At 33.3% G+C, this 14,401-nt stretch overlaps 1 protein-coding gene across 1 annotated transcript; it reads left to right on the top strand.

Annotated features, from left to right (window-relative positions):
- Positions 1–4: 4 nt before the first annotated feature.
- On the top strand, positions 5–14,167 carry LOC127701842 (uncharacterized). Its single transcript, XM_052205815.1, has 5 exons — positions 5–185; positions 4,951–4,990; positions 5,591–5,773; positions 10,617–10,726; positions 13,429–14,167. The coding sequence occupies exons 1-5, from the start codon at positions 37–39 to the stop codon at positions 14,123–14,125; spliced, it is 1,179 nt and encodes a 392-aa protein (XP_052061775.1). The 5' UTR covers positions 5–36; the 3' UTR covers positions 14,126–14,167.
- The last annotated feature ends 234 nt before the right edge of the window (positions 14,168–14,401 follow it).

Genomic DNA, 14,401 nt, shown 5'->3' with positions numbered 1-14,401 from the left:
AAGATGGATGCGCCCATGTAAACTTATAGCATAAAAATGTCAACTCTTATTTCTCAGCAAGCTCTTAAATTACTGGCCTTTTCTAGAATTCTATGGCAGAGAAATTATATGAAATCATGTGCATGTTTCCAGCAAGCTGTCAAGATTGAAGGCGCTTTAGCTAAGATGCTGAAGAAGTCTCAAAAGTAGGCATTCTGAATGACAACTCGCCCCTGACCAAACTCGCTCCATTGCTAAATCGTCCCAGGCTTACTCGTCCCATTTTTTACTCACCTGGCCTAAAAAGCCAAAGGCCAGGTGAGCTTTTCTCATCACTTGGCATCCGTCGTCCGTCAACGTCTTTAACTTTTACAAAAATCTTCTCCTCTGAAACTACTAGGCCAAATTTATCCAAACTTGGCCACAATCATCATTAGGATATCTAGTTTAAATAATTTGTCCGATGACCCTGCCTGCCAACCAACATGGCTAAAAATTGAAACATAGGGGTAAAATGCAGTTTTTGGCTTATATCTCTGAAACTAAAGCATGTACCGGTAGAGCAAATCTGACTGAGTAAAAATGTTCATCAGGTTTACATTTATCTGCCCTGAAATTTTCAGACGAAATCAGATAACCCGTTGCTGCCCCTGAATTGGTAATTTTAAGGAAATTTTGCAGGTTTTGGTTATTATCTTAAATAATATTATAGATAGAGATAAACTGTAAACAGCAATAATGTTCAGCAAAGTACGATCTATAAATAAGTCAATATGACCAAAATTGTCAATTGACCCCTTAAGGAGTTATTGCCCTTTATAGTCAATTTTTCGTAAATTTTTGTAATCTTTTACAAAAATCTTCTTCACTTAATCTACTGTGCCAAATAGAATTAAACTTAGCCACAATTTTCAATAGGGTATCTTGATTGAAAAATGTATCCGATGACCCTGTCATCAAACCAACATGGCCGCCATGGCTAAAAATAGAACATAGTGGGTTTACTATACATGCTATAGAAGTCTAAAGGAAAATTGTAAAAAAACCAATTTCAAATGGTCACAACTTGAAAACTAATTTTAATAATGATAAGGGGTCTTCAGTAACTATTGTAAGACTAAAATAGGATGACCTGCTTTTGATTTAACTACTGGGCCAAATTAAACCAAACTTGACCTCAATCATTATAAGGGTATCTAATACTATTTATTATGACTTTAACCTTATTTTACATGATTTCCAAAAACACAGTGATACAGGTGAGCGACACAGGCTCTTGAAAGCCTCTAGTCTACGAACTCACCTCACTTGTTAACAATCTAGCCCCACAAATTAAAAGGAGTTTTATCCCACTGATTTTAAGCTAGCCAACTCGCCCTACCAGCAGTCAGGGGTAATATTTATACAATTGTATTTTATTTACTGGAACAGGTAAATTATTTTAATGGTATACATTTGTAGTTAATAGTTTTATCACTTAGACAATCCGATTTTCTTTATTTATACAAGTAAAAAAGTTTTTTTTTTTTCTTTTCTTTAATTTCTCTTGACTACTTTGCTCTAATAGAGTGCTTGATTGTCTGTCCTTTGCAGATGTCTTTTCTAATCATATATTAAGTATAATTTCATGGACAATGAAAATCTCATTTGTCTGTTATCATCAAAATACTGCTCATTTACAAGACTCCAGGGGGCAATATTTGAAGGCCTTGCAGTGGCAGTTACATGTACTTAACATCTTTGCACAATTGATTTCTTTATTGAAATAGTGAGACTAAAGGTTGAACTCTAATTAAAAATTATTAATAAACCAGAGAAAAATTGTTTCAGGCATGTTTTTACCTCCCAAAACTTGAGAATTTTAGGGGTTGTAAATTAAAATTACTTATACAAGTAAATTTTTGGAGAAGATTAAGGGGAGATTATTCAAACCTTGAAAAGAAAAAATAAATCTTACAAATTTACTTATACAAGTATATAATTACTTACATCCTAAAGTAAATAAAAATGACTTATATAAGTGTTACCCCTTACAGACCAGATAGATCAATGATATTTTGTATGAAGTTGCATTACTATCAGTACATATCAGTTTGACATCTTTTTTGAGGCCCTGCCCCCTAGGCCATTGTGCAGTGACTTTTGAATTAATTAGTAATTTTAAATGTTAAGTTTTCTGCTTAAGTTAGATTGATAGGAACTACTGGTGATAGATCAATGGTATTTTGTGTGAAGTTGCATTGCTATCAGTACATATCAGTTTGACGACTATTTTGAGGCCCTGCCCCTATGGCCATGGTTCAGTGACTTTCAATTAATTAGCAATTTTCAATGATAAGTTTTCTACTTAAATTAGTTTGATATTAACTACTTGTGATAGATCAATGATATTTTCTATAAAGTTGCATTACCATCTGTACATATCAGTTTGACGACTATTTCAAGGCCCTGCGCCCTAGGTCATGGTCCAGTAAATTTCAATCAATTAACAATTTTCAATGTTAAGTTTTCTGAGTAAGTTAGTTTGATAGGAACTACTTACAATAGACAATATTTTCTATAAAGTTACATTGCTGTCTGTACATCTCAGTTGGTCAACCATTTCGAGGCCCTACCCACTAGTTGGTCCAGCAACTTTGAATAAATAAGGCAATGTTGCTGTCCATCAGATTGTCTTTTTCTGAATTTTATGTCGACAGTAGAGACATATCTCTGTGTCAACAGTTTATTTACATGATTTATGTAAAGTCCTCACAGAGTTTGAATGAAATTGGAAAATTTGAGTTTGAAAAAAGGAACTAACACATTTAAAATACCTCAAATAACACTTACAAGATTTTTTATTACAATATCTTTTATAAATTTTCTGTATGGACGACAGATACTTTTTGTAAGTTCTATTCAGAGAAAAACATGAAAAACTTACAGAATTTAGGGAAATACTTTTTATAATTAATCATTTACAGCTGTGATGTCAACTTTGCCATTTCACTGTGAGAAATCGAAATATTTTACGCTTGATCTACTTGGAAGGCCTGCTACAAATTATTCAGACAACAGAAATAACCATGTCATACATGACTTTTAAAATAATTTAATGTAGATTTACAAAAAATGAAAACAACACGTTATAAATTTCATGCGTCCGAAGCGCTTCTCTGGATTTACCTTCATGAGGAACGCTCAAAGCCGAATATTTGAAAACAGAGGATGTATAAAAACCTAAAAAGTTGAAGAGCTATTACAACATAATAATAATGTTTTAGTGGGATAGACAACTGCAGAATCGAAATATTATATAGAAAGTTTCCGACTGAGTGTCATTTTCCCAAAGATGAGAATTGGGTACCTTGTGTTATATTAAGGTATATAGGTAAATTTTTTTCAGAGACTTGTGGGATTTTAGTAGACGTTCTAGGATAAAGGGGTGAGGTGTTTCTGGTGCCCAACCTTTGCATTAATATCAATAAAAAAATTTCCACCAGGAGAATTTTTATACTATAGCTACATGTATAATGAGATCACTGACACTGAGACAACTATTGTTTACCCAGGTGGCTGATCTTGCTTTTTTTAGCTGTTCATTGAAAATTTTTACTTAAATCAATTTTGAAAGAAGTACTTTAGATGTACATTATATCAAGTCTTAAGTAGAAAACAGAGGCTCTGAAAGTCTTGTGGTCTGGCCTTTTTTCTACTTTCTAGTTCAGTGCATATGCATTTTATTTATAGAAGCAGAATTTCATCAGTTCAAGGGAACCAGCAATTCCCTTTTAGGGATTAAGAGGCTATACTCTGTCGCTGAAATAAATCCCCTCTTAACATGCTTAAGTAACCAGTTTCAGCATGTTCAGTGTCTGTATTTTTTTTCTAAACGCTACAGTACAAACCGGGACATTCTTCTGATAAATGTTCACCAACTCTGCATCGGCTTTTAATTTTTTGTGTTTGTGCGTTCCTGATGTAGGTAAACTCAGAGACAGCACATTTATACAGTGGTATTTTAGAATTTGGTTTAAAAATGATTGATTTAGCACTTTTCAAAATATGTTAATGAAAAAAAACAAGTAACTGTGAACTACTATAACAAGTATAAACTGTGAACAACTATAACAATTCATGATTGAACGATTGATGTTGGTGTTAAACCCCACTTTCAGCACACTTGACTAAAATCATGGTGGCCAGTTTTCATTGACGAAGGAAACCAGAATACCAAAAGAGAACTGTCTACCTTTTATGTATCTTCTTCCCAGGCCAAGTTATCCTTTTATTTATCTTCTTCCCAGGCCAAGTTATCCTTTTATGTATCTTCTTCCCAGGCCAAGTTATCCTTTTATGTATCTTCTTCCCCCTCAGAGAATACCATAAGGCAGGTAACACAAATTGTGTATTGGCTGATAAGATGACTGTCAGATAATTTATAATTATATAAAATTTTAATTATGACAAATAAATAGTCTGTTGGGAGGATGACAGAGAATATCATCTACATTCCAGAACTACATATCTAGTGCATTTGCTGCATGTTGATCAAGCTGTTAGATTTCTTTGCTGTTATATCTGTGTTCTACAATGCACAGATGCAAGTAGCTCGTTCGACCTGTAGCAAAGAATACTACTCAAACTGTTGCCAAGGGCCATATTAAACTTGCAGTAAGGTGTGAGCTTTTACTCCTTGTTGACAACCTCACAATGACTTTGAGTTAAAAAACATTCATAAAATCTTTGCTTTTGGGTATGTAAAGTTTTGATAAAATTTCATTTTGTACATTGATAATCTTTTTTGAATTTAAAGTGAAATTTTATTTTAAAAACCTCAGGATGATCATTTTTGTATGTAAATTTAACTAATAAAGCATGATTGAGCTATTTAAGCTCCAACTATAGATTCACTGAGCCCTGCTTATATTAGTCAACAAGTGACATTTTTTATGCATTAATTATGATTATCATATTTTTTCTTTTCAGAAGGAATAAAAACTCATCAGGATGGAACGTTTCACCCAAGGTTAGCATTTGTCAGTTTATGTTTTTAGATTGCAGAAAGGTCAATTAAAAAAAATATTTGAATGATCATTGAAGGGAAATTATGTTCACGAAAATGATAGCAATTAATTTGTTAACTCTAGAATATGCTTCAGTATAAGTGTATTTTTAGAACAATAGTTGAGGTAACTATACAAGTGTTTCATTTTTCCTGTGTTAAAAATGTCATTATTTAATTTTTCTGATTTGGTCCATTTTAGAATTATCACATGATAGATCTTTGATAATTGGTGTACAATTCATTTTAAAATTTCATTTTGTATAATCAGTTAATGCAGCCAGCTTTATCCAATGTATTATTTAAGGAGAGTGCCACACTCTCTGCATGTTGAAAATGTTGAGGCGTCTCCTTTGAAACTGCAGGAGCAGTGGATTACACAAAATTGGTACCATTCATTGGGAATGTTGACTTGAATTTTTTATGTAATTTAGAGTTTCTAATCAGGTGTGATAACGATAACTACTTACACTAGATTTGTAATATTTGGAATCAATGTTTTAACAATATTTATAACGAATATGTAATTAAAAAAAGCAATTTTTGTATTTCTTAAAAATATAGCAGATAATACTAGACTTAGAAACTACAAGAACACGACCTGGCAGTAAATATAGAGCGCCGAGTGACAGAGTACAGAGACGAGCCCATGATATCAGTATTGTATTGTATAATTATATAAGGGAGATAATCAACAGTGGAGAACTCAGCCAACAGATTGCTGATTCGATGATAGAAATAACACAGGTATTAACTCAATTTATACTAATCTGTGTTCTTGGTTTTTTTTTTTACCTAGTCACCAAACCAAGACTTGGGTGAACTGCTTCCCAGTTGCGTCAGCATCAGCAATAGGTAAAGTTTATGAAAGAAAGGCTGATACTAAATGGATTGTTTGGGTTTAGTGGTAGTACTTCGCTTTTGTGAATTATAGAAAGACGTGTGTATATTTCAAACTCTGTTTACTAAACTGACTAGAGACGTTATGAATACATTTGTACAAAGCGTAATAATCATATGACATTACAACACGTTACGTTAACAATAAAGGTTACATAAGTTAGTGTCTCTGTATTGCGGCTAATTTGTAATACTCCGGCCACAGGAAAGTGGAAAGGAAAAAACTTAATAAATAAAATCGAAAATTTCATGCAAACACTCACAATGAATAAGAATCACTTTAAAGTCCATGTATGCAAACGGATAACTTCTTTAAAGTTCATATATAAAGAAATTTAATTTACCCAACAGTCTCTATGTAAATCACAAACATGAGATCGACGAAATTTGGTAGCATTTCGATTTGCAAATGTTTATTAGAAACTTCAAGTCAAAGAGTATATTTGATCAATCGGACGATTATTAAATCTGTTTTTTCCTTGATCGGCTACTATATAATTTCTGTATTTCTGGTTCCCTGTTCAGTCTACTGATAATTCTCGATGTTCCGTTCTTGGTTACGTTATAGTTCCTTGGTAGCTCAGGCAGATTCTCTTTACATGGTAATTTTGTTATATAGTGATTGTCGCGATGTGATAGAGTTGACTCGTATGTCTAGTAGTAGTGTTTGTCCTTTTTTGTAGATTCATCTGGCTTTACTCCCGTAGATTCCAATTTCCAAAATTGATCCAGATCTACCTCTTCCTTCTTGTGTTGTACTAATACATTCAACGTAGCAGCTGGTACTGTTGATCCTTCTATTGTTGGCATTGGTCCAGAAATAAATATCCCAATTTTGACTTAACTGCAGTGGGACCCATTCCTCGTAGTTCCTCGTTTTCGACGATGTCCCAGTAGTAATCTGCTCCAATCAACATAGATATTTCAAAATGTTTCTCCTCACTTACAGGATGGGCTAATTGTATACCTTGTAAATATGGCAACTTTAACGCTTCGTAATGGGTACGATTTGATAGCGGTGCGGCGATTGTTGGTACTATGAGTACTTCCATTGATAATTTACCTCCATGTATAGTCTACAAATGAACAATGGCTTTTTCTAGGTTACTTACATGACGATCAGTTTCTCCAAAGGCAGCAAGACTGAGTGTACTCATTCCACAGGGTTTTAATTGTAACTGTTTTGCTAGATCCTCCGTGATAAAAGATTGTTGTGAACCTTCGTCTAAAAGAATATTTGTTACAATGGAATTATTACCTACTGAAACTGGTGATAAGGCTGTTTTCAAGAGTATGTCGGTTCTCTGTTTCACGGGATTTTCATACGAGGTGTAAACTGTAGCTGTGTGTGTTTCTATTTCATCATTCATAGTATTTACAGCTGCGCTTGTTCGTCTTGTTGTTTGGTTCTCTGTGTGTTGTTTGTTTTGACACAAGCTAGTGTGATGCTTTCTGTTGCATTTACAACATGTATATTTAGATGTACACTCTGAAATTTTGTGACTTCCAAAGCAGTTAAAACATAGTTTTTTCTGTTTGATAAACGCATAGCCCTTTTCATTCGTTGCTACTTTTGTGCAGTCTGATGCAAAATGTGGTTCTTGGCAAAACACGCATAATTTTACCTTATTTATTTTGTTCTTATTTCCTCCGTTCTGTTGTATACTAGTGTTGTACCTTGGTGTTGCTGCAATATGGAATGATGCGGTAGGTGTCAAAGTGTCCGACATTTTGAAATTTCCTGCTTCCTGTACATATGCTTCTTTGCCAATGGCTTCTCTCAATGATCTAATATCCCAGCTATTATTACAATGTTCCCGAGTTAGACTTTTACGCATTTCAGTGGGAAGTTTACCAAATATAATCGGTACAAGTAGTGACCCAAAGGTATCTTGAGATTGTCCCATTGACTCTAATCCCTGTATACTGGTTTCCATTTTATCGTAAAAGTATCTAATGTTTGTTGGTGAGAGTGACGGGCTGGGCAGTTCCAATAAGTTTTGCATGTATGCGTTGATAATGTGTTGTTCTTGTTCAAAACGCTCCTTTAATAGATGAATTGCTAGTTCATAGTTGGCGCTAGTGAGAGCTAGTCCTGAAATGCATTGCTCAGCTTCCAGAACGATTTGGGATTTTAAGTAGCTGAATTTCTGTACATTCGTGAGAGACGGATTTGTGTGTACTGTTGTTTGGAAAGAATCCCAGAAGGTTTGCCATGCTAAGAAACCCGGAAAATGTCGGTAGTTCAAGTTTAGGTAGCCTGTGATAAAAGTTTGACGGGATTACGGGAATATGTTGTGACGGGTTTGTTTCTAAATCTTCATGAGTTTGATTACAATTCTGTTTGAGTATAGTATTAGTAGTGTGATGCGATTAAGAATGTGCATTATCACTCACCATTTGTTGTGGTACACTTGTCTTTGAGTCTGACAGTATATCCTTAAATTTGCGAATGGTGATTTCCATCTGAAAAGTGTAGTCATCCGTATCTAATATTTCTTGTTCCATTTCTCCTACTTCCGTAATGTCAATAATCTTGTTGTCCAAATCCTGTAAAACGTCCCTTTTCTTCTCGAGTGTTTCAACTGTTGCACATAGTTCCTGGTTAGAAATGTCATTTTCGGCAATTTTTCATCTGTTCTATTTATAAGTCTGGTGACGGCACTTCTGTGTCCGACACGTATAGCTTTTATCTTCTCCATAAGTCACGGCACCAATGTTTGGGTTTAGTGGTAGTACTATCTTGTGTAAATTATAGAAAGACGTGTGTATATTTCAAACTCTGTTTACTAAACTGACTAGAGACGTTATGAATACATTTGTACAAAGCGTAATAATCATATGACGTTACAACACGTTACGTTAACAATAAAGGTTACATAAGTTAGTGTCTCTGTATTGCGGCTAATTCGTAATAGGGATGTTCAAACTAATGCCATGACAAAAAACAAAAATAGACCAAAGGCAAACAAGTTACAAAAACACAACATAGAAAACTTGATACTAACAACAACACGAACCCCACTAAAAAAACCAGGGTGATCTCTAGCATACACAGATTTACATATGCTTGTGTTAATAGTTATATGCCATTGGGTTTCTGACATATACCTAACATTTCCTGTTATTCAAAGCAGGAGTCAAAGTAAAAACTGTTTCCATTTCTCTTTGAAATTGTGTAAGGTCTTAATAATCATCATTAAACTATGTAAAGTGTGAATGTCTTTATTTTTAGTTCTGATTTATTGCAAAGAACAATTTTACCAAAAACTAAAATGTTGCCAGATTTGGTAGAAATTTAAGCCATATTGCAACATTTATTGTTTTTTATTCATGTTAAGTACAACACATACATCGATCCATATCAGTGTATGAATTTTGTATTGTAATGCTAAATTATATAAATCTGATAATGTTAGGAGAAAAATTGTAGCCTGATTTTATTGTATGTACATTTTTTAAAATAAAGAGTAGTAAGGTAAAGATAATGAAAATTCCTTGAACAGAACAAATCATGGATCAATACATCTATACAAATGGTCTTGATAAGCAAAGAGGGGGATTTGTGTGCATGTAAAACTGGTTTAACCTATCACAAAAACAAGCATTTTTCTAGTTTCCAGACAATAACTTGTGTTTAAGTGAATGGATCTCTCTGAAATTGTACTACAAGGTTCCATACTACAAAGGACAGGCTGGGATTGAGTTTGGAGGTAATTGCTCCAAGGAGGGATTCAAAAATGGTGGGGGGTTCCAATTTTTTTAAGGGCTTCATATTTTGTTTTCAAAATTTTTACAAATTTCAAATTTTTGAAAAGTTTCAAGAAGAAAAAAGAAACCTTAAATTGCACAGTATTGCGCAATAGATTTGTAAGATCTTTGACCACATTTATTTTGTGTCAGAAACCTATATTGTGTCAAAAATTTGATCACAATCCAAATTCAGACAGAATCAAGCTTGAATATTGTGTCCAAATTTGCTCCCAAATGTTCAGGGTTCAACCTCTGCGGTCGTATCAGGCTGCACTCAGCGAAGCTTTTTATTATTAATGTGAATAATGCGACTGGAACAGTATAGCAATGATATGAACCCACATCTTTATATCTGATACATATATCTGTATGCAGATTTTCCTTGAATCGCAATAATTAATCTCACATTTTTCCATGCTTCACAAATCACACAATTGTTTCTGTATTTATAGTATTTTGTTTTTGCGAGCAGTCAGCTGTTGGTTGTTGGTATGGTCTGATCTTTTGTCCAATATTTATATATACTGTTATATTTACTTAAGATCACATCCCATAGAGTACTATGAAATAAACAGTATTTGTTTCAACCACAGGGTCAAATATGAAAGTTGTTAAAAAGTGGTTAAATTTAGTATTAAAGAGTCTACTAAAAACATTGAAAACATTTAAAAACTAGCTACAAATTTCCTTGAAAGTAAAGTTATCAATTTCTAGGTATTGCTTTTCAACACAAATTTGATACAATGTTGCAAATCTTACATGTTTTTGTAAAACCATCTCATCAAAGGTCATCTACAACATGAATGCATTTTATCTGAAAGTCAATAGTTTTACTAACAATAGAAATTTTGTTTTGATTAAGAGTGTCCTTCTTAGCTTTTTTTTTTTGTTTACTTGAGCATTTCATTATTGTTAATAATTTATCTTGTTTGTTAAGGTTAAAATGCTGCCTGATTTCTCTGCCATCCATGTGCTATGGCTACCCTTTGGTACTGAGGTAGATGAAGAACTAGATACTCTACTACAAAGTAAAGAAAATAAACTAAGGTAAACTATATGTATTTGTTAATTTGTAGACAATAGATATAAGACAATGTAAGAAGATGTGGTATGAGTGCCAATGAGACAACTCTCCATCCAATAGATATAAGAAGATGTGGTATGAGTGCCAATGAGACAACTCTCCATCCAATAGATATAAGAAGATGTGGTATGAGTGCCAATGAGACAACTCTCCATCCAATAGATATAAGAAGATGTGGTATGAGTGCCAATGAGACAACTCTCCATCCAATAGATATAAGAAGATGTGGTATGAGTGCCAATGAGACAACTCTCCATCCAATAGATATAAGAAGATGTGGTATGAGTGCCAATGAGACAACTCTCCATCCAATAGATATAAGAAGATGTGGTATGAGTGCCAATGAGACAACTCTCCATCCAATAGATATAAGAAGATGTGGTATGAGTGCCAATGAGACAACTCTCCATCCAATAGATATAAGAAGATGTGGTATGAGTGCCAATGAGACAACTCTCCATCCATAGATATAAGAAGATGTGGTATGAGTGCCAATGAGACAACTCTCCATCCAATAGATATAAGAAGATGTGGTATGAGTGCCAATGAGACAACTCTCCATCCAATAGATATAAGAAGATGTGGTATGAGTGCCAATGAGACAACTCTCCATCCAATAGATATAAGAAGATGTGGTATGAGTGCCAATGAGACAACTCTCCATCCAATAGATATAAGAAGATGTGGTATGAGTGCCAATGAGACAACTCTCCATCCAATAGATATAAGAAGATGTGGTATGAGTGCCAATGAGACAACTCTCCATCCAATAGATATAAGAAGATGTGGTATGAGTGCCAATGAGACAACTCTCCATCCAATAGATATAAGAAGATGTGGTATGAGTGCCAATGAGACAACTCTCCATCCAAGTCACAGTAGATATAAGAAGATGTGGTATGAGTGCCAATGAGACAACTCTCCATCCAAGTCACAATAGATATAAGAAGATGTGGTATGAGTGCCAATGAGACAACTCTCCATCCAATAGATATAAGAAGATGTGGTATGAGTGCCAATGAGACAACTCTCCATCCAATAGATATAAGAAGATGTGGTATGAGTGCCAATGAGACAACTCTCCATCCATAGATATAAGAAGATGTGGTATGAGTGCCAATGAGACAACTCTCCATCCAAGTCAAAATTTATAAAAGTAAACCATTAGTTACCTTTCTAATACTTTGGAAAAGGGCTGATGCAAACTATTACCATCTTTTAGCTGTCATCAACATCAGTGCTGTTTTCATTATGACATTCGATAAAGATTTCTTTGAAATCAGTATGTCTGTTTAAACAAAAGTGGGTTACAGCCATTTTTGTTGAGTCTACTTTAAAAATTATATTGAATGATTTCATTGTCAGACTAGGAAAAGGACTTAAATAAGAATATTAAGTCAGAGAAATTCGACAGATGAAGTGTGGAAGCGCTTCATACTAAAAATATGTGTCTTTTCAAACGCTTTAACTACCCTGTAAAATTACAGAAAGAAGATCGAAGCATTCAATTTTAATTATTACATTTATATGCAATGAAATTACCAGTTATATCAAGCTTTACATTTTTTTACTATGAATTGCAGTGACATTGTCATGGGAAGCACATGGAATCATGAATCTTTTTATTTTTTTTATCTAGAAATACAATTTGATTTTAGAATGTCTCACAATTGTTGTCAGCCAAATAGTATGGATTCCTATGAAACATACATGTAATTATTATATTGTAAGATCATGAAATTTGGAATACTAGTTAGCAATTAGAGTTGTTGATGTGCAAGGCTTAACAATTTTCGTATTTTCACTGGAACCTATAATAATAATTACAGTTAACTCTCGTTGTCTCTAACTTGGTTGACTCAAAATTTCGGATGAGTCGAAATTTTCCTGTGGTCCCAAACTTTGTTCCATACAAATATATGTATTTCGACTACCTAATGAGTCGAAATTGGATGAGTGAGAGTCAGTGAACAACTCAAAACTACTCAATCGGCTTCTTTAATCTTTTGTATACTCTTGTGGGAAAAGATCAAAATAAAAGGAAATGAAAAAAAATTTAAATTTTCTAAAATCTGAGAAATTATTTCTTGTGTTATATAAGATTTGTGTTGTTTTCTTTCAATATGCCTTTGAATCAAATGTCAAAAATGATTCTCTCGGCCAAAAACTACTGGAAATATTGTTACTGTATAAAGAAATAACAAAGAGACAAAAACAACATAATTTTATTAAAATTATAAAAGACAATAACATACAGATACATCGATCTCCGATCAGAATATCGATCCAGACCCATATTTATGGATTTATTTTAGCCTTACCAGCTAAACAAGAGTTGTGTCCCTTTTTCAAACTTCCAGTATTTGTTTGAGTCGAAATATGGGTATCTCGAAATATTTCTCTGGTCCGACTGACTTCGAGATAACAAGAGTCGACTGTATGGTATAAATATGAAAACTCTTAACATATGCATTATAATGTAGTTTATTACAGGGTATATTCATTGTGATGTCTGTCTTCATTTTTTTTTATTACAGGTAGTTTCATCAGTTAAGAAAGATGTACCGATATATCCATGTAAACAATAAAATTTCAACACAAACAATCATGACAATTTAGGTGGCCTATCACATTTTCACTGAATTGTTTTCTTTATTTGTTGCAGAGCAATTCTAACATCTTACAGACCGATCGCTAATATACCACCAATTGTTTTTCTGAAAGATGAAGCTCGAACAGAGGAAATTAAAATGAACAAAATGTTTGAAGAAGCAGATTTTGGTCTCCATTCTGAATTGCCTGAGCCAGAAATCACTGATACAGAATCTAAAAATTTAATACAAAGTAATAATCATAGAACAGACAAACTACAAGAAATCAGAGAGAGATTTGATGTTGGAGATACCCCAGTTGTACATATGGAATCTAATAATACACAGAAAATTGAAGCAGAGATTGCAAAATTTCAAAATGAGGCTAAATCTAATTATAGAACTGATTTAGATTACAACATATTTAATCAGTACAGAGATGATTTATATGGATTAAACCATGCACTTCTAATGAAAAAAATAGAAGTTTCAAAACACAAATTGAAACATAGACAACCAGCAAATGACCATGACTTTAAATCTTTTGTAAGTGCTAGATTTCAAACAATGGACGGATCAGAATCTTCATCGGAAGATGGAAAGGAAAAGTCAACAAAAGGAAACATTTTGAAAAAATGGAAAAAAAGATCTAATAAAAAATATTCTGACTTTTTTGAAGAAAGTGATTCTAGATATGACAAGGATAACAATGAATCTTACCAGGATTATGATGTTGACTATGAAGATTATAATTTCAGAAATAATAGATGATAAAAATGAGATTGGTTAAAATAAAAAATCAAGACAACTGTTTATCTTTTAAAATCATCTATACCAGTGATACCGTATAGCAGGTTATTTTCGCGGGGTGTTTATTTTCGCTTATTTTGGCAGGTCAGGGGAAATCGCGAAAATAAATTCCGCGAAAATTTATGCATACGTTCGATACTTTCTAATAGCTAAAGCGTTTTGTAAACTATTTATTGTTTTCTATTCTACGAATCAATAACGGTTTATGTTAATTTAACCAACATCAATTCCAAATGT

This window comes from Mytilus californianus, unplaced genomic scaffold (genome assembly GCF_021869535.1).
Source record: "Mytilus californianus isolate M0D057914Y unplaced genomic scaffold, xbMytCali1.0.p SCAF_5, whole genome shotgun sequence".
Classification (NCBI taxonomy): Eukaryota; Metazoa; Mollusca; class Bivalvia; order Mytilida; family Mytilidae; genus Mytilus; species Mytilus californianus.
Note: the sequence above shows the minus strand (reverse complement) of the source record. Positions and strands in the feature narration are given on the sequence as shown.